General features: G+C 51.0%; 1 protein-coding gene across 1 annotated transcript in view; it reads left to right on the forward strand.

The window, feature by feature from the left end:
- Positions 1-21156, forward strand: part of LOC134340497 (bridging integrator 2-like) — a 129414-nt gene extending 108258 nt beyond the window's left edge. Inside the window, exons 12-13 of the mRNA XM_063037806.1 lie at positions 173-1211; positions 20971-21156. Of these exons, the coding sequence (XP_062893876.1) occupies positions 173-1211; positions 20971-21156 (1225 nt within the window). The remainder of the gene's footprint in view (positions 1-172; positions 1212-20970) is intronic.
- The last annotated feature ends 254 nt before the right edge of the window (positions 21157-21410 follow it).

The following is a 21410-nucleotide window of genomic DNA, read 5'->3' on the forward strand; positions in this document are numbered from 1 at the left end:
CTCCATGCTTTGCCCTCCCCCTGAGGGTGTGTGCAGCTGCTGCACTTCTGTGGCCAACAACTGGCATAGGCCCCAGCCTCGCATCAAGGCCCGTGGCTCCGGTGCCATCCCCCACCCCCTGAATCACTAGTTTGGATGACTCTCTGATGCACTTGTGCCCTTTCTGTTGCAGCAACCGTCGTTCGCTGGTCATCTCCTCGCCAGTCAACTTTCAACGACTTTCAACATCTTCAGAGAGCAGCCTTGATCACTCATCAGTGGGCACTGGTGTCTCGAAAGATGAAATCCCTCCTGCTTCAGCACCAACCCCCACTGACGTGCCTCCTTCTCCGACTAAAAAACCCAAGGAGGGACTCCTTGAAGACTTTCAATCACCTGTCAAAGCTCCAACGCTTCCCCCTTGCTCAGAAGAATCAGTGGATGATGAAACAACTGCTTCTCCTCAAGATGCTTCATCCTCAGTAAGTTTTCAGCAACCCGGGATGTTAAGCTCTTCTGAAGATTCGAGGCCGGAGACTTCGGATAAATCAGTGGATGACTCCCACTCCGAAATGCAGAGAGCTGAGCTCGGCCCTGAAGGGTCTACAGAGACTGAGGTGTCTACTGACAATCATTGCAGTGCCTCGCCTTCTCTCCAGACATCATCCACCACCCCTGTAGTGGCCGATGAGGAAGCCACCCCAGCCTTTGAGGGCATAGCTCCATCTCTTCCTACTCCGGCATCACCTGCTGGTGAAACGTTGAACTCTACACATTCTGAAGCCTCAGAAAGTCAGCCTGAAAGTCCGCAGCCTGCTGAAGGTTTAGCTTCATCTGACGATCAACAAACTCAAGAGGTGACTGTGGAATCATGCCCTCAGGTGCTTGAAACCCTGGCACCTGAAGCTGAAGGACCAGGTTCCCCTGAAGCCTCGGCTTCCTCAGAAGAGCAAGCCTCTGATGAGGGAATTTCTCTGGCCAGCCCTGCATCTTCTACGGCCTCAGCATCCGAAGACGTGGTCCAGGCTTCTTCTGAAGCCTTAACTTCTCCTGAGTCTTGTACAGCCGGTGAGGTACCCTTTCCAATGAGCCATGCAGCAACTGAAGAGCCACAAGCGAAGGCAGAAGTTTCTTCTGATGATGGACCTCCTGCTGCCCTCGCTCCCCTGCAACTCCTGGAGGATGTTCCACAGACTAGTGAACCAACCATTGCTGCTTCTTCACTGTCCCGGGTAAGTTTGATTGAGGAATAGCTGAAAGAAGGCTCAGAATCAGAATCAGGCTTATTATTAATGATATATGTCATGAAATTTGTTGCTTTGCGGCCGCAGTAGTGCAAGATATAAAAATACTGAATGTTACAATGATATATATGTAGAGAGAGCAAAAATAGTGAGGTCGTGTTCATGGGTTCAGTGTCCGTTCAGAAATCTGATGGTGGAGGGGAGGAAGCTGTTCCTAAAACATTGAGTGTCTGTCTCCAGGCTCCTGTACCCCCTCCCTGATGGTAGCAATGAGAAAAGAGCATGTCCTGGGGGATGGGGGTCCTTAATGATGGATGCCACCTTTTTGAGGCATTGCCCTTTGAAGGTGCCCTGGATGCTGGGGAGACTCGTGCCCATGATGGAGCTGACTGAGTTTACAACTTTCTGCAGCTTTTTCCAATCCTGTGCAGTGGCCCCTCCATACCAGACAGTGATGCAACCAGTCGGAATGCTCTCCACGGTACACCTGTAGAAATTTGTAAGGGTCTTTGGTGACATACCAAACCTCCTCAAACTCCTAATGAAGTCTGTCATACCTTCGTAATTGCATCAAAATGTTGGCCCCAGGACAGATCTTCAGAGATGTTGACTCCCAGGAACTTGACGCTGCTCACCCTCTCCCCTGATGACCCTTTGTTTGCCATACCAAACAAAATTTAAACCCAGTCAAGTCTCAAGATGGGGGAAATGTGCCGATGAAGGGAGTTTAAAAAGTAGGTTGGGGCAACGCGCACAAAATGCGGGAGGAACTCAGCAGGCCAGGCAGCCTCTGTGGAAAAGGGTACAGTTGATGTTTCGGGCTGAGACCCTTCCTCAGGACTGAGCCCTTCATGAGTCCTGCTGAGGGTCTCAACCCAAAACATCGACTGTACTTTTTTCCATAGATGCTGCCTGACCTGCTGAGTTCCTCCAGCATTTTGTGTGTGTTGCTTCAATATCCAGCATCTGCAGATTTTCTCTTGTTTGTGAAGAAGGGTGGGGAGTGGATTCCAGACCTTATTGCCTCAGTAGAGGAGGGATTTGGAGTTCTAAAAATGAGAGAGCTGGAGGAGGCTACAGGGGGGAAGGGAGAAAGTTAAAGGGGTAGGGAGGAGGTTACAGAGGGGAGAGAGGGGAGGCAGTTACAGGGAGGGAGGTGGAGGAGGTTACAGAGGGGAGGGAGGGGAGGCAGTTATGGGGAGGGAGGTGGAGATGGTTACAGAGGGGAGAGGGGGAGGCAGTTACGGGGAGGGAGGTGGAGATGGTTACAGAGGGGAGGGAGGTGGAGGAGGTTACAGAGGAAAGGGAGGGGAGGAGGTTACAGAGGGGAGGGAGGTGGAGGAGGTTACAGAGGGGACGGAGGGGAGGCAGTTACGGGGAGGGAGGTGGAGGAGGTTACAGGGGGAAGGAGGGGAGGAGGTTACAGAGGGGAGGGAGGTGGTGGAGGTTACAGAGGGGAGGGAGGGGAGGAGGTTGAAGAGGGGAGGGAGGGGAGGCAGTTACGGGGAGGGAGGTGGAGGAGGTTACAGAGGGGAGAGGGGGAGGCAGTTACGGGGAGGGAGGGGAGGAGGTTACAGAGGGGAGGGAGGGGAGGCAGTTACATGGAGGGAGGTGGAGGACGTTACAGGGGGAGGGAGGTGGAGGAGGTTACAGAAGGGAGGGAGGGGTGGCAGTTACGGGGAGGGAGCTGGAGGAGGTTACAGAGGGGAGAGGGAGAGGCAGTTACGGGGAGGGAGGGGAGGAGGTTACAGAAAGGAGGGAGGAGAGGCAGTTACGGGGAGGGAGGTGGAGGAGGTTACAGAGGGGAGGGAGGGGAGGAAGTTACGGGGAGGGAGCTGGAGATGGTTACAGAGGGGAGGGAGGTGGAGGAGGTTACAGAGGGGAGGGAGGGGAGGAGGTTACAGAGGGGAGGGAGGTGGAGGAGGTTACAGGGGGAGGGAGGGGAGAAAGTTACAGAGAGGAGGGAGGTGGAGGAGGTTACAGAGGGGAGGGAGGGGAGGCAGTTACAGGGAGGGAGGTGGAGATGGTTACAGAGGGGAGGGAGGTGGAGGAGGTTACAGAGTGGAGGGAGAGGTGGCAGTTATGGGGAGGGAGGGGAGGAGGTTACAGAGAGGAGGGAGGTGGAGGAGGTTACAGAGGGGAGGGAGGGGAGGCAGTTACGGGGAGGGAGGTGGAGGAGGTTACAGAGGGGAGGGAGGGGAGGCAGTTACGGGGAGGGAGGGGGAGATGGTTACAGAGGGGAGGGAGGTGGAGGAGGTTACAGAGGGGAGGGAGGGGTGGCAGTTACAGGGAGGGAGGTGGAGGATGTTACAGAGGGGAGAGGGAGAGGCAGGTACGGGGAGGGAGGGGAGGAGGTTACAGAGGGAGGGAGTTGGAGGTGGTTGCAGAGGGGAGGGAGGTGGAGGAAGTTGCAGAGGGGAGGGAGGGGAGGCAGTTACGGGGAGGGAGGTGGAGGAGGTTACAGAGGGGAGAGGGAGAGGCAGTTACGGGGAGGGAGGGGAGGAGGTTACAGAGGGAGGGAGGTGGAGGAGGTTACAGAGGGGAGGGAGGGGAGGCAGTTACGGGGAGGGAGGTGGAGGAGGTTACAGAGGGGAGGGAGGGGTGGCAGTTATGGGAAGGAAAGTGGAGGAGGTTACAGAGGGGAGGGAGGGGTGGCAGTTACGGGGAGGGAGGGGAGGAGGTTACAGAAGGGAGGGAGGTGGAGGAGGTTCCAGAGGGGAGGGAGGGGTGGCAGTTACGGGGAGGGAGGGGAGGAGGTTACAGAGGGGAAGGAGGGGAGGCAGTTATGGGGAGGGAGGGGAGGAGGTTACAGAGAGGAGGGAGGTGGAGGAGGTTACAGAGGGGAGAGGGAGAGGCAATTACGGGGAGGGAGGGGAGGAGGTTACAGAGGGAGGGAGGTGGAGGAGGTTACAGAGGGGAGGGAGTTGGAGGCGGTTACAGAGGGGAGGGAGGGGTGGCAGTTATGGGGAGGGAGGTGGAGGAGGTTACAGAGGGGAGGGAGGGGTGGCAGTTATGGGAAGGAAAGTGGAGGAGGTTACAGAGGAGAGGGAGGGGTGGCAGTTATGGGGAGGGAGGGGAGGAGGTTACAGAGGGGAGAGGGAGACGCAGTTACGGGGAGGGAGGGGAGGAGGTTACAGAGTGAGGGAGGTGGAGGAGGTTACAGAGGGGAGGGAGGGGAGGCAGTTACAGGGAGGGAGGGGGAGATGGTTACAGAGGGGAGGGAGGTGGAGGAGGTTACAGAGGGGAGGGAGGGGTGGCAGTTACAGGGAGGGAGGTGGAGGATGTTACAGAGGGGAGAGGGAGAGGCAGTTACGGGGAGGGAGGGGAGGAGGTTACAGAGGGGAGGGAGGGGAGGCAGTTACAGAGGGGAGGGAGGGGAGGAGGTTACAGAGGGGAGGGAGGGGAGGCAGTTACGGGGAGGGAGGTGGAGGAGGTTACAGAGGGGAGGGAGGGGAGGCAGTTACAGAGGGGAGGGAGGGGAGGAGGTTACAGAGGGGAGGGAGGGGAGGCAGTTACGGGGAGGGAGGTGGAGGAGGTTACAGAGGGGAGAGGGAGAGGCAGTTACGGGGAGGGAGGGGAGGAGGTTACAGAGGGAGGGAGGTGGAGGAGGTTACAGAGGGGAGGGAGTTGGAGGCGGTTACAGGGGGGAGGGAGGGGAGGCAGTTATGGGGAGGGAGGTGGAGGAGGTTACAGAGGGGAGGGAGGGGAGGCAGTTACGGGGAGGGAGGTGGAGGAGGTTACAGAGGGGAGGGAGGGGAGGCAGTTACGGGGAGGGAGTTGGAGGCGGTTACAGAGGGGAGGGAGGGGTGGCAGTTACGGGGAGGGAGGGGGAGATCGTTATAGAGAGGAGGGTGGTGGAGGAGGTTACAGAGGGGAGGGAGGGGTGGCAGTTACGGGGAGGGAGGTGGAGGATGTTACAGAGGGGAGAGGGAGAGGCAGTTACGGGGAGGGAGGAGAGGAGGTTACAGAGAGGAGGGAGGTGGAGGAGGTTACAGAGGGGAGGGAGAGGCAGTTACGGGGAGGGAGGGGAGGATGTTACAGAGGGAGGGAGGTGGAGGAGGTTACAGAGGGGAGGGAGGGGAGGCAGTTACGGGGAGGGAGGTGGAGGAGGTTACAGAGGGGAGGGAGGGGTGGCAGTTACGGGGAGGGAGGGGGAGATCGTTATAGAGAGGAGGGTGGTGGAGGAGGTTACAGAGGGGAGGGAGGGGTGGCAGTTACGGGGAGGGAGGTGGAGGAGGTTACAGAGGGGAGAGGGAGAGGCAGTTACGGGGAGGGAGGAGAGGAGGTTACAGAGAGGAGGGAGGTGGAGGAGGTTACAGAGGGGAGGGAGGGGAGGAGGTTACAGAGGGGAGGGAGGGGAGGCAGTTACGGGGAGGGAGGTGGAGGAGGTTACAGAGGGGAGGGGGAGAGGCAGTTACGGGGAGGGAGGAGAGGAGGTTACAGAGGGAGGGAGGTGGAGGTGGTTGCAGAGGGGAGGGAGGGGAGGCAGTTACAGAGGGGAGGGAGGGGAGGAGGTTACAGAGGGGAGGGAGGGGAGGCAGTTACGGGGAGGGAGGTGGAGGAGGTTACAGAGGGCAGGGAGGGGAGGCAGTTACGGGGAGGGAGGTGGAGGAGGTTACAGAGGGGAGAGGGAGAGGCAGTTGCGGGGAGGGAGGGGAGGAGGTTACAGAGGGGAGGGAGGGGAGGAGGTTACAGAGGGGAGGGAGGTGGAGGATGTTACAGAGGGAGGGAGGGGAGGAGGTTACAGAGGGGAGGGAGGGGAGGCAGTTACGGGGAGGGAGGTGGAGGAGGTTACAGAGGGGAGAGGGAGAGGCAGTTGCGGGGAGGGAGGGGAGGAGGTTACAGAGGGAGGGAGGTGGAGGAGGTTACAGAGGGGAGGGAGTTGGAGGCGGTTACAGAGGGGAGGGAGGGGTGGCAGTTATGGGGAGGGAGGTGGAGGAGGTTACAGAGGGGAGGGAGGGGTGGCAGTTATGGGAAGGAAAGTGGAGGAGGTTACAGAGGGGAGGGAGGGGAGGCAGTTACGGGGAGGGAGGGGAGGAGGTTACAGAGGGGAGGGAGGTGGAGGAGGTTCCAGAGGGGAGGGAGGGGAGGAGGTTACAGAGGGGAGGGAGGGGTGGCAGTTATGGGGAGGGAGGGGAGGAGGTTACAGAGGGGAGAGGGAGAGGCAGTTACGGGGAGGGAGGGGAGGAGGTTACAGAGGGAGGGAGGTGGAGGAGGTTACAGAGGGGAGGGAGTTGGAGGCGGTTACAGAGGGGAGGGAGGGGAGGCAGTTATGGGGAGGGAGGTGGAGGAGGTTACAGAGGGGAGGGAGGGGTGGCAGTTATGGGGAGGGAGGGGAGGAGGTTACAGAAGGGAGGGAGGTGGAGGAGGTTCCAGAGGGGAGGGAGGGGTGGCAGTTACGGGGAGGGAGGGGAGGAGGTTACAGAAGGGAGGGAGGTGGAGGAGGTTCCAGAGGGGAGGGAGGGGAGGAGGTTACAGAGGGGAGGGAGGGGTGGCAGTTATGGGGAGGGAGGGGAGGAGGTTACAGAGGGGAGAGGGAGAGGCAGTTACGGGGAGGGAGGGGAGGAGGTTACAGAGGGAGGGAGGTGGAGGAGGTTACAGAGGGGAGGGAGGTGGAGGGGGTTACAGAGGGGAGGGAGGGGAAGGAGGTTACAGAGGGGAGGGAGGGGAGGCATTTACGGGGAGGGAGGTGGAGGATGTTACAGAGGGGAGGGAGGGGAGGCAGTTACGGGGAGGGAAATGGAGGAGGTTACAGAGGGGAGGGAGGGGGAGGAGGTTACAGAGGGGAGGGAGTTGGAGGTTACGGAGGGGAGGGAGGGGAGGCAGTTACAGGGAGAGGGGTGGAGATTGTTACAGAGGGGAGGGAGGGGAGGCAGTTACGGGGAGGGAAATGGAGGAGGTTACAGAGGGGAGGGAGGGGGAGGAGGTTACAGAGGGGAGGGAGGTGGAGGTTACGGAGGGGAGGGAGGGGAGGCAGTTACAGGGAGAGGGGTGGAGATGGTTACAGAGGGGAGGGAGGGGAGGCAGTTACGGGGAGGGAGGTGGAGGTGGTTGCAGAGGGGAGGGAGGGGAGGCAGTTACAGGGAGGGAGGTGGAGATCGTTACAGAGGGAAGGGAGGTGGAGGAGGTTACAGAGTGGAGGGAGGGGTGGCAGTTATAGGGAGGGAGGTGGAGGAGGTTACAGAGAGGAGGGAGGGGAGGCAGTTACGTGGAGGGAGGTGGAGGAGGTTACAGAGGGGAGGGAGGGAAGGCAGTTACGGGGAGGGAGGTGGAGGATGTTACAGGAGGGAGGGAGGTGGAGGAGGTTACAGAGGGGAGGGAGGGGAGGCAGTTACGGGGAGGGAGGTGGAGGAGGTTGCAGAGGGGAGGGAGGGGAGGCAGTTACAGGGAGGGAGGTGGAGATCGTTACAGAGGGAAGGGAGGTGGAGGAGGTTACAGAGTGGAGGGAGGGGTGGCAGTTATAGGGAGGGAGGTGGAGGAGGTTACAGAGAGGAGGGAGGGGAGGCAGTTACGTGGAGGGAGGTGGAGGAGGTTACAGAGGGGAGGGAGGGAAGGCAGTTACGGGGAGGGAGGTGGAGGATGTTACAGAGGGAGGGAGGTGGAGGAGGTTACAGAGAGGAGGGAGGGGAGGCAGTTACATGGAGGGAGGTGGAGGAGGTTACAGAGGGGAGGGAGGGAAGGCAGTTACGGGGAGGGAGGTGGAGGATGTTACAGAGGGAGGGAGGTGGAGGAGGTTACAGAGGGGAGGGAGGGGAGGCAGTTACGGGGAGGGAGGTGGAGGAGGTTGCAGAGGGGAGGGAGGGGAGGCAGTTACAGGGAGGGAGGGGAGGAGGTTACGGGGAGGGAGGTGGAGGAGGTTACAGAGGGGAGGGAGGGGAGGCAGTTACGGGGAGGGAGGTGGAGGAGGTTGCAGAGGGGAGGGAGGGGAGGCAGTTACAGGGAGGGAGGGGAGGCAGTTACGTGGAGGGAGGTGGAGGAGGTTACAGAGGGGAGGGAGGGAAGGCAGTTACGGGGAGGGAGGTGGAGGATGTTACAGGAGGGAGGGAGGTGGAGGAGGTTGCAGAGGGGAGGGAGGGGAGGCAGTTACGGGGGAGGGAGATGGAGGAGATTACCTGTCACTTCGGAACATAGAACATACAGCAGTTTAGAAAAGGAAGAGGTGTTTCAGCCCACCATGTCTGTGCTGACCTAATCGAATGAATCCCTTCTGTACCCCTCCATTTCCTGCATGCTCATGTGTCTGTCTAAAACTCTCTTAAATGCCTCTGTCGTATCTGATTCCAGCACCACATTTGAGGCCCCCACTTCTCTCTGTGTAAGTAACTTAACCACGCATCTCCTTTAAACTTTGATGGTGTACCTTGTGACATCCAGAATCAGGGTTATTTTCCATGGAGGTACTGGTGTCGGTTTCTCACAACCTGTGTGGAGAAGAGGGTAGCTGCAGAGAGGTGGACACTATTCCCTACCCTAGTGGGTAGTCAGGAGTTGAGAGTGGGGATTAAGGAGGGGTAGGGGCAGTGATGGGGAGTTTAGAACGTTGAAGGACAGGGCGACTGTGGGTGCTGGTGAATTATGGGTATTCATTGAATCTAGACAACACTGTAACGGGGTACATTGTGAACTAGTGCCACAGGTGGGAGTAGATGGGGTTGACCCAATAGACGTTACAGAGACATGGTTCAAAGTGACCAAGGCTGGGGATGGAATGTCCCAGATGTTTACCTTTTGAAGTAGACGACAGAATGGAGGAGGGGTCAGGCTGGCCCTGGTATTACAGGGTGGGGGACAGGAAGGTCTGGGCTCAGAAACTCAGGAGGTAGAAGGGGTTTGGGTGGAGCCGAGAGAGAGAAAATACCATGTGATTTGTACACAAGACACCGCAGTGTAGGGAGGGTGTAAGTTCTGCGGGCATAATGTAATGATCACAGGGGACTTTAATCTACAGACAGAGCCGGGAGGGAAACCAAATGAGCAGTAACTGTGTGGAGAGTGAATGGATAGAGCACACAGGAAATGGGCTTGTAGAAATACAGGGTGTAGAAGAGGGAACAGACTGTTTTAGAAACGGTTGCAGTTGCAAATCAACTGCAGATGATGGAAATGTGAAACAAAAATAGAAAGTGCTGAGTCCAGCATGTTCCATTTTTAGATTGGTTATTGTGTAAATAGAAAGGGTTAATTGATGAGCAAGTACTGTAGGTGAAGTGCCCTGAGGTAAAAAATATGATAACATGATATAATTTTATATAAAGGTTGAAAGTGGCTTAGTTTGCTCCTGATTCTGAAGGAACAAAGTGTGAGTGCCTGGTGGCAGATGGAGGAACAACATGAAATGGTCGGACAGGAAATTGGCAAAGGCTGGAGTTTCATAGAATGAATGCACTGTTTTCAATTTAGGCAAGCAACCAACAAAAAAGGGATCCAACTGTGACTATCGATGGATTAAATATAGTACAGGTGAATGGAAGAAAAGCTTTTCATTCTGCCACAGAAAGTATTGTGCCTGAGGATTGTGAAAATGGCAGAGTTCAGCAGAGCAGGACTATGGCATTGAGAAGGAAATGGGAAGCATCGTCAGAGAGTTGGCTGGGGAGAAACAAAAAACAGCTGTGGAGTTTCTGTATGTGTGCAAAGGGGAAGAGACTAACAACGGTCCATGTGGTCTCCTGCAGTCTGATACAGGAGAAACTACACTGGTGAATGAGGAAATGGCAGAAAATTAAACAACACACACAAATTGTTGGAGAAAGTCCTGATGAAGGGTCTTGGCCTGAAACATCGATTTCCCTCCATGGATGCTGCCTGAATTACTGAGTTAGACTGTAAGACATAGGAGTAGATTAGACCATTTGGCCCATCGAGTCTGCTCGAGGTTGATTTACTATCCCTCTCAACCCCAGTCTCCTGCCTTCTTCCCATAATCTTTGACACCCTTACTGATCATGAACCCATCAACTTCTGCTTTAAATATACTTAGAAACATAGAAACATAGAAAACCTACAGCACAATACAGGCCCTTCAGCCCACAATGCTGTGCCGAATATTTACATACTATAGAAATTACCTAAGGTTATCCATAGCCCTCTATTTTTCTGAGCTCCATGTACCTATCCAGGAGTCTCTTAACAGACCCTATCGTATCCACCTCCACCACCGTCACCAGCAGCTCATTCCACACACTCACCACTCTCTGCGTAAAAAACTTACTCCTGACATCTCCTCTGTACCTACTCCCAAGCACAACACAACCTTAACACAAGAGTGCCCTCTTGTATTATCCATTTCAGCCCTGGGAAAAAGCCTCTGACTATCCACACGATCAATGCCTCTCATCATCTTATGCACCTCTATCAGGTCACCTCTCATCCTCCATCGCTCCAAGGAGAAAAGGCTGAGTTCACTCTACCTATTCTCATAAGGCATGCTCCCCAATCCAGGCAACATCCTTGTAAATCTCCTCTGCTCTGCACCCTTTCTATGGTTTCCACATCCTTCCTGTAGTGAGGTGACTAGAACTGAGCACAGTACTCCAAGTGGGGTATGACTGGGGTCCTGTATAGCTGTAACATTACCTCTCGGCTCTTGTACTCAATCCCATGGTTGATGAAGGCCAATGCACTGTATGCCTTCTTAACCACACAGTGAACTTGCACAGCAGCTTTGAGTGTCCTATGGACTCGGGCCCCAAGATCCCTCTGATCCTCCACACTGCCAAGAGTCTTACCATTAATACTATATTCTGCCATCATATTTGACCTGCCAAAATAAACCACCTCACACTTATCTGGGTTGAACTCCATCTGCCACTTCCCAGCCCCGTTTTGCATCCTATTGATGTCTCACTGTAACCTCTGACAGCCCTCCACACTATCCACACCACCTCCAACCTTTGTATCATCAGCAAATTTACTAACCCATCCCTCCACTTCCTCATCCAGGTCATTTATAAAAATCATGAAGAGAAGGGGTCCCAGAACAGATCCCTGAGGCACACCACTGGTCCTTGCCTTCGTGCGCAAGCCAATTCTGAATAGACAAAGCAAGGTTCCCTTGGATGCAATGACTCCTTACTTTCTCAATAAGCCTTGCATGGGGTACCTTATCAAATGCCCTGTCCAAATCCATATACACTGCATCTATAGCCCTGTTATTATTACACCTTCATCAACATGTTTAGTCACATCCTCAAAAAATTCAATCAGGCTCGTAAGGCATGACCTGCCTTTGACAAAGCCATGCTGACTATTCCTAATCATATTATACCTCTCCAAATGTTCATAAATCCTGCCTCTCAGGATCTTTTCCATCAACTTATCAACCACTGAAGTAAGACTCACTGGTCTATAATTTCCTGGGCTATTTCTACTCCCTTTCTTGAATAAGGGAACAACATCTGCAACCCTCCAATCCTCTGGAACCTCTCCCGTCCACATTGATGATGCAAAGATCAACGCCAGAGGCTCAGCAATCTCCTCTCTTGCCTCCCACAGTAGCCTGGGGTACACCTCGTCTGGTCCCAGCGACTTATCCAACTTGATGCTTTCCAAAACCTCAAGCACATCCTTTTTCTTAATGACTATATGCTCAAGCTTTTCAGTCTGCTGTAAGTCATCCCTACAATCGCCAAGATCCTTTTCCGTAGTGAATACTGAAGCAAAGCACTCATTAAGTACCTCTGCTATCTCCTTCGGTTCCATACACACTTTTCCACTGTCACACTTGATTGGTCCTATTCTCTCATATCTTATCCTCTTGCTCTTCACATACTTGTAGAATGCCTTGGGTTTTTCCTTAATCCTGCTCACCAAGGCCTTCTCATGGCCCCTTCTGGCTCTCCTAATTTCATTCTCAAGCTCTTTCCTGCTGGCTTTATAATCTTCTAGATCTCTATCATTACCTAGCTCTCTAAACCTTTCGTAAACTCTTCTTCTTGACAAGATTTTCAACAGCCTTTGTACACCATGGTTCCTGTACCCTACCATCCTTTCCCTGTCTCATTGGAATGTACCTATGCAGAACTCCACGCAAATATCCCCTGAACATTTGCCACATTTCTGCCTTACATTTCCCTGAGAACACCTGTTCCCAATTTATGCTTCCAAGTTCCTGCCTGATAGCTTCATATTTCCCCTTACTCCAATTAAACACTTTCCTAACTTGTCTGTTCCTATCCCTCTCCAATGCTATGGTAAAGGAGATAGAATTGTGATCACTGTCTCCAAAATGCTCTCACACTGAGAGACCTGACACCTGACCAGGTTCATTTCCCAATACCAGATCAAGTACAACCTCTCCTCTTGTAGGCTTATCTACATATTGTGTCAGGAAACCTTCCTGAACACACCTAACAAACTCCACCCCATCTAAACCCCTTGCTCTAGGGAGACGCCAATCAATATTTGGGAAATTAAGATCTCCCACCACGACAGCCCTGTTACTATTACACCTTTCCAGAATCTGTCTCCCTATCCGCTCCTCAATATCCCTGTTACTATTGGGTGGTCTATAAAAAACACCCAGTACAGTTATTGACCCCTTCCTGTTCTTAACCTCCACCCACAGAGACTCTGTAGACAATCCCTCCATGACTTCCTCCTTTTCTGCAGCCGTGACACTATCTCTGATCAGCAGTGCCACACCCCCACCTCTTTTGCCTCCCTCCCTGTCCTTTTTGAAACATCTAAAGCCTGGCACTCTAAGTAGCCATTCCTGCCCCTGAGCCATCCTAATCTCTGTAATGGCCACAACATCATAGCTCCAAGTACTGATCCACAATATAAGCTCATCCACTTTGTTCATGATACTTCTTGCATTAATATAGACACATCTCAAACCATCAGTCTGATCGCGTCCCTTCTCTATCACCTGCCTATCCTCCCTCTCGCACTGTCTCCAAGCTTTCTCTGTTTGTGAGCTAACCACCCCTTCCTCTGACTCTTCAGTTCGGTTCCCACCCCCCAACAGTTCTAGTTTAAACTCTCCCCAATAGCCTTCGCAAACCTCCCCGCCAGGATATTGGCCCCCCTCTGATTCAAGTGCAACCCGTCCCAAAAGAGGTCCCAATGATCCAGAAATCTGAACCCCTGCCCCCTGCTCCAAACCCTCAGCCACGCATTTATCCTCCACCTCATTCTATTCCCATACTCACTGTCGCGTGGCTCAGGTAGTAATCCCGAGATTACTACCAAATGACTTGGCCTTCATAGCTGTCTGTGGCAATGAATTCCACAGATTCACCAACCTCTGGCTAAAGAAAGTTCCTCTCCATCTCTGTTCTATAGGGACGTAGGGTTGTATTCTGAGGCTGTGCCCCCTGGTCCCGGACTCCCCCACTATAGGAAACATCCTCTCCATGTCCACTCTATCTGGGCCTTTCAATATTCGATAGGTTTCAATGAGATCCTCCCTTGTTCTTCTAAACTCCAGTGAGTACAGGCCCAGAGCCATCAAACATTCCTCATACATTAACCCTTTCATTCCCGGGATCATTCTTGTGAGCCTCCTCTGGACCCTCTCCAACGCCAGCACATCCTTCCTTCGATAAGAGGGCCCAAAACTGCTCACAATACTCCAAGTGCAGTCTGATCAAAGCCTTATAAAGGCTCAGCATTACATCCTTGCTTTTATTTTCTAGTGCTCCCAACATGAATGTTAACACTGCATTTGCCCTCCTTACCACTGACTATAGACCATGGAATCAGTAGGAAGGAAAATGCTGGAGTCCTGATGAAGGATCTCTGCCCAAAATGTCGACTATCTAACCCTTTCCATAGATGCTGCCTGACCTCCTGAGTTCCTCCAGAATTTTGTGTGTGATCCTCTGCAGAATCTCGTCTGTTTATATTGGTTCATTAGGGAAGTGTTAAAGGGGGCACTTAGGAAATAATAATAGTATTGGGCAGAGTTAGCTTGGAGTTAGAAAGGAAAATTGTGTTTGACATATCTAGTATAGGTTTTTGTGGCTGTAATTAAGGTAAACAAGTGGTGTGGTGTTTGTGGACTTTCAAACCGCCTCAGGTTGCCATCTCAGATATTATTAAATAAAATTATAAACATGTTAATACTCGAACACATGAATCAGGAGCAGGCGTTGGCCAGCCAGCCCCACTGTTCAATATGATTCCAGCTGTCCAGCTCCACACACCTGGTTATCTGTTCTACCTCTCTTTCACTGCTTACAAAGAATTCCTCTCTCCCTCATCTCTCTGTCCTGGTGAAGAGTCTCGCCTGAAACATCAGCTCTTTATTCCCCTCCATAGATGCTGCCTGACCTGCTGAGTTCCTCTAGTAATTTGTGTGTTACCATAAGACCATAAGACATAGGAGCAGAATTAGGCCATTCGGTCCTTTGAGTCTACTCCACATTCCGTCTCTCTCTGCCTTTGACACAAAGTCTTTGCTCCCACTACCCTTTGGAAAGAGAGGGCCAAAGACTCCCTAAGAGAGAAAACAATCACCTTATCTCTGTCTCTGTCTTAATTTTAATTAGTAGCTCAGTTCTAGTTCTGAATCTCACATTTCAGTCAAGTCCCTTCTCCCTCTAACTCCAGCAGTTACAGGTCGAGCCTGTCCAGCCTTTCCTCACAAGACAACCCACCCATTCCAAATATCAGCCCAGTAAACCCCCATGAACTGCTCCCCATCCTTCCTTCAATGAGGAGACAAACACTGTACACACTACACCAGGCATGGCCTCCCTGATTCTATGCTCTACTGAAGCTTTCCGAATTACTTGCTGTCCAGCCTTTGGTGAACCTTGTACTAGGACACCCAGAACCCGCTGCATCTCACAGCTCTGCAATCACGCACCGTAGCTCAAGTGTTTTTTTAATATCATTTTTCCTGTCAATTAAACAATTTTGCATTTCCCCACATTATACTCCATTTGCTGGAACTTGTTCCACTGAGTTAAACTATCCATATCCCTTTCTAGCCTCCTGATGAATTCTTCACAACTTAACTTCTGAAACAGGTCCTTTGCCATTTAATAAAGCTATCCCTAACCCTCCGATGCCTCATTATGCTCTCGTCATAGCTCTCTTTCCTTCCTGCCTTTGTGTCATCAGCAAGCGTAGCAACTTCTTGGTGTGACTTCACCAAGTTATTTATGTAAACTGTAAGAAACTGACCCCCATGAAACATCTCTCATTGCATCTTGCTCACTGTTTCCTGTCCCCAGCCAATCTCCTCTCTTCACCCATATGTTAACTCCTTCCTCACCGTGAGGATTTATTTCCCCACAAGAACCTTTGATGTGGCACCTTATCAAACGCCTCCTGGAAATCTAAGTATAGTATATCCACTGCGAGGAAAAAACAAACAGAAGGAGAACCGTAAGCAGAGAGGTGTATGGCATGCTTTGCTGGGAGCATAGGGTATAATAATCAGCAAGTCATGTTATGCCTGTGTGAAACTTTGGCTAGGCCGCATCTGGAGTATTGTGTGCAGTTCTGGTCCCCCCATTACAGGTAGGATGTGGAGGTTTGGGAGAAGAGGTTAATCAAAATGTTGCCTGGATATAAGAAAAAAGTAGAGGGTGGGGCTGTTGGACTTTCAATGAGGAGCAGACAGAAAATATGCAAGCACCAGCCACAAGACATAATGCCTGGAGAACTTGGTAGCATTGTACAATTGGAATTGGCAGGATCTACAAGGGGGATCTTGATCAGCTGGGTAAGTAGGCCAAGCAATGGCACATGGAGTTTAATTCAGATAAATGAAAGATGTATTTTGGGAAGGCAAATCAAGGTTTGACCTCCACGGTGAGGGTCCTGGGGTGTGTTGTAGAACAGAGGGACTTAGGAGTACAGGTACAGCTACAAGCAACGCTGCCACAAGAAAGCAGCATCCATGATCGAGGACCTCCACCATCCAGCCTGTGCTCTCTTCTTGCTGCTGCCATTGGGTAAAAGGTTCAGGAGCCTCAGATCCCACACCACGTCCAGGAACAGTTATTGTCCTTCAGCCATCAGACTCCTGAACCAGAGTGGATAACCTTACTCACCTCATCTCTGAACAGATTCCACAGCCTATGGGCTCACTTTCAAGGACTCTACAACTCACGTTCTCAGTATTATTTATTTACTTCTTTATTTTTGTATTTGCACCATTTGTCTTCTTCTGCACATTGCTGTTTGTCAGTCTTTGTGTGCAGCTTTTCATTAATTCTATTGGATTTCTTTGTTCTACTGTGAATGCCCACAAGAAAATGGATCTCGGGGTAGTACTTGGTGAAATACTTACATGGTAGTACATACCTACTTTGATCCTAGATTTACTTTGAACTTTGGTTTCCTGAAAGTGGCAACATGAGTAGACAGATGGGTGAAGAAGGTGTTTGGCACCCCATCCTTCATTGAGTGTTGATATTGAGGTCTCGGCCTGAAACGTCAACTGTACCTCTTCCTAGAGATGCTGCCTGGCCTGTTGCATTCACCAGCAACTTTGATGTGTGTTGCTTGATATTCAAATGTTATGTTGCAGTTGTACAAGACAGTGGTGAGGCCACATTTGGAATATTATACTCAGTTTTATTATACTTAGTCCCCCTGTTGTAGGAAAGATGCCATGAACTTGGAAAGATATTCAGAGGAGATTTACAAGGACGCTGATGGGACTTGAGGAACTGAGCTATGGAGAGAGATTGAGCAGTTTGGGACTGTTTTTGCTGGAGTGTAGGAGAATAAGAGGTGATCTTATAGAGATATGTAAAATCATAGAAGATAGAACACTACAGCACAGATCAGGCCCTTCGGCCCATGATTTTGTGCCGACCTTTTGATCTACTCCAAGATCAATCTCACCCTATAGCCCTCCACTTTTTTTTAATCCATGTGCATACCTAAGAGTCCCTTAAATGTCCCAAATGTATCTGTCTCTATCACCACCCCTGGCAGGGCGTCCACGCACTTCCCACTCTCTATGTAAAAAAAGAAACTACCTCTGATACCCCCTATACTATCCACCAATTACCTTAAAATTATACCCTCTTGTATTACTCACTGTCCACTCTATGCCTCTTATCAACTTGTACCTGCATCAAGTTATCTTTCATCCTTCACCCCACAAAGAAAAGCCCTACTTCATTCAGCCTTTCCTCATAAGACATGCACTCGAATCCAGGCAACATCCTTGTAAGTCTCCTCTGTACTCTCCCTAAATCCTTCCAATAATGGGGGACCAGAACTGAACACAATACTCCAACTGTAGTCTAACCAGAGATTTATAGAGCTGCAACATTACCTCATGGCTCTTGAACTCAATCCCCCAACCAAAGAAGGAAAACACACCATACACCTTCCTAACTACCCATCAACTTGTGCAGGATCTTTGAGGGATTTATGGATGTGGACTCCAAGATCCCTCTGTACCTCCACACTGCTAAGAATCCTGCCATTGACCCTGTATTCTGCCTTCAAATTCAACTTCCCAAAGTGAATCACTTCACATTTCTCATTAAACTCCATCTGCCACTTCTCAGCCCAACTCTGTGTCCTGTCAATGTTCCATTGTAGTCTATAACAACCTGCTCCACTATCCACAACACCATCGACCTTCATGTCATCTGCAAACTTACTAACCTACCCTCCCACTTCCTCATCCAGGTGAGGCTACCATGAGGAACTTAATCAAGCATCTTACTAAAATCCATATACACCACATCCACATGCTCTACTTTCAACAATGTGCCTGTCACATCCTCCAGGAATTCAATCTGGCTCATGAGGCACGATCTGCCCCTCACAAAGCCATGCTGACTATCCCTAATCGGACTATGTTTTTCCAAATGCTCATCAATCCTGTCTCTAAGAATTCTCTCCAATACTTCACCACTGAAGTAAGATTCACTGGTCTAGAATTTCCATCTAGTCCATGCCGAACACTTAATATGCCTAGTCCCATCGACCTGCACCCAGACTATAGCCCTCCCTACCACTGCCATCTATGTACCCATCCAAATTTCTAATAAACGTTGAAATCAAATGTACATCCATCAATTCTGCTGGCAGTTCATTCCACTCTCACACTACCCTCTGAGTGAAGAGGTTCCCCCTCAGGTTCCTCTTAAATATTTCACCCTTTACCCTTAACCTATGACCTCTGATTGTAGTCTCACTCAACCTTAGTGGAAAAGCCTGCTTGCATTTACCCTATCTATACCCCTCATAACTTTGTATACCTCTTTCAAATCTCCCTTCATTCTCCTATGGTCTAGAGAATGAAGTCCTAACATATCCAATCTTTCCCTATAACTCAGGTCCTCAAGTCCCAGCAACATCCTTGTAAATTTTCTCTGTACTCTTTCAATCCTATTTACATCTTTCCTGTAGCTAGGTGACCAAAACTGCACACAATACTCCAAATTAGGCCTCACCAATGTCTTGTACAACTTCAACTCCTGTACTCAGTACTTTGATATCTGAAGGCCAATGTGCCAAAAGCTTTTTTTACAATCTCTTCTACCTGTGACACAACTTTTAATGAACTGGGGATCTGTATTCTCAAATCCCTCTGTTCTAATGCACTCCTCGGTGCCCCACCATTCACTGTGTAAGCCCTACCCTGGTTTGCCCCTCCAAAGTGCAAAACCTCACACTTGTCTGCATTAAATTCCACCTGCCATTTTTCAGCCCATTTTTCCAGCAAGTCCAGATCCCACTGCAAAGTTTGAATGCCTTCCTCGCTGCCCAGAACACCCCCAATCTTGGAGTCATCTGCAAATTTGCTGATCTGGTTTACTACATTATCACATTTTCTCTTTTATTCCTGATCAGTCCTACCTTCAATCGAGACATCCGCCTGTTCTTCATGGATGTGTAGAATGACTTGGGATTTTCCTTGCTTGTACTTGCCAAGACCTTCTCATGTTCCATTCTAGCTCTCAAGTCTCTTCTTAACATCTTTCCCTACTACCTTCTAACTCTCAAGAGCCCTGTCTGTTCCTTGCTTCCTAAACCTTAAGTAAGCTTCTTTCATCCTCTTGACTAGATGCCTACTATCTCTTGACAAACGTGGTTCCTTCTCCCTAGCATCCTTTCCCTTATTGGAACAAATATATCCAAATCCCCAGCAAGTGCTCCCTAAACAACCTTCATTTCTACTGTGCATTTCTGAGTACATCTGTTCCCAGTTTACTCTCCCAAGTTCCTACCTAATCACATCATAATTCACCCTCTCCCAATTAAATACTTGCCCATACTGTCTGCTCCTGTCCCTGACCAAGCTTATGGTAAAGGTCAGGGAGATTGTGGTCATTATCTCTGATATGGTCACCTGACCAGGTTCATTGCCTAGTACTAGATCCAGTATGACCTCTCGCTAGTTGGCCTGTCTACATATTGGGTCAGGAATCCTTCCAAATTCTAACAAATTCTGTCCCACCTAAGCCTTTTACACTAAGGAAGTACCAATCAATATTGGAGAAGTTGAAGTCGCTCATGACAGCACCCCTGTTATTTTCGTACCTTTCCAAAATCTGCCTCTCAATCTATTCCTCAGCGTCTCTGTTGCTATTGGGTGGTCTATAGAAAACGCCCAATAGAGTGATTGCTCCCTTCCTGCTTCTAACTTCTACCCACACTAACTCAGGACATCCTCCCTGTCTGCAGCTGTGATACTATCCCTGATTAGCAATGCCACTCCCCCACCTATCTTACCTCCTTATACCCCCTCCCTGTATCTTTTGAAACATCTGAACCCTGGAACATCTAGCAACTATTCCTGCCCTTGTGACAACCAAGTCTCTGTAATGGCCACAATGTCATATTTCCATGCGCTGACCCATGCTCTAAGATCACCAACCTTGTTCCTGGTACTTCTTGCATTAAAGTAGGCACTCTTTAACCTATCTAATTGACTGTATTTATGCCCTTTGCACTGCCTATCCTCCTCACAGTCTGTCTACACGTTGCATCTATCTTTACACCAACTGCTCCATCCTCTGACCTAGCACACCGTTTCCCATCCCCCTGCCAAACTAGTTTAGACCCTCCCTAACAGCTCTAGCAAACCTGCCCCCAAGGATATTTGTCCCCCTCAAGTTCAGGGGTAACCTGCCCCTCTTATACAGGTCATACATTACCTGAAAGAGGCTCCCAGTTATCCACAAATCTGAAAGCCTGTGTCCTGAACCAATTCCTCAGCCACACATTCACCTGCCAAATCATCCTATTCTTACCCTCACTGGCACATGGAACAGGCAACAATCTGGAGATTACTACCCTAGAGCTCCTGCTTTTTAGCTTCCTATCTATCTCCTTCTATTTGCTCTTTAGGTCCTCATCCCTTTTCCTATCTATGTCGTTGGTGCCAATGTATATCACAACTTGCGGCTGCTCTCACTCCCACTTAAGAGGGGCGTCGACAGGGTGAATGCACGTAGTCTTTTTCCCAGGGTCAGAAAATCCAGAACTACAGGGTACAGGCTGAAGGTGAGTGGAGAGAGATTTAATGGGAACCTGAGGTGCAATATTCCCACTCAGAGGGTGGTCCGTGTATGGAATGAGCTGCCAGAGGAAGTGGTTGAGGCTGGTACCGTACATTAACAGCATTTAAAAGACACTTGGACAGGTACATGGATAGGAAAGGTTTGGAGGGATATGGGACAAATGTGGGACTGGCTTGGATGGGAATGTTGGTTGGCATGGACCAGTTGGGCCAAAGGGTCTGCTTTCATGCTGTATGACTCTGAGACTCTATAACCGGCAGAAAGACCATTCTAACCCCATCACACTTGCCTCACAGGCCAAGGCTCCCATGACCACTGGTAAGCACGTGGTGGAAGACAGCGGGAAGGAGGCTAATGAGGGTAATGATCTCGCCCGGCCTTCCTCGGACAGTGAGAGGTCACCGTCAGACAGGAGCCAAGACCCCGAGGGTTCACCCTGTGGAGAGCTGCCAGCTGGATTCATGTACAAGGTACCAGACTGACTCCCCTCTGTGACTGGGCCAGTGTTTGTCACCACTCCCAGGACCGTGCTTCGCTCACCACACAATCTCACTACTCCACCCATCGGAACCAAGGTGTGCTGCCTTCAATCCTGCCATCAGCGCGAGTGGCAGTGATTGACACTGAATTTGTGGTAGAAATTACCTACTATTCCTTCATAACTGCTCAGCACGTTAATAATCCCAGTCTCTCCTTCCCTCTTCCTAGTCCCTGCCTATCCCAAACACTTTCCATT

Source organism: Mobula hypostoma, chromosome X1, assembly GCF_963921235.1.
Source record: "Mobula hypostoma chromosome X1, sMobHyp1.1, whole genome shotgun sequence".
In the NCBI taxonomy this organism is placed as follows: domain Eukaryota; kingdom Metazoa; phylum Chordata; class Chondrichthyes; order Myliobatiformes; family Myliobatidae; genus Mobula; species Mobula hypostoma.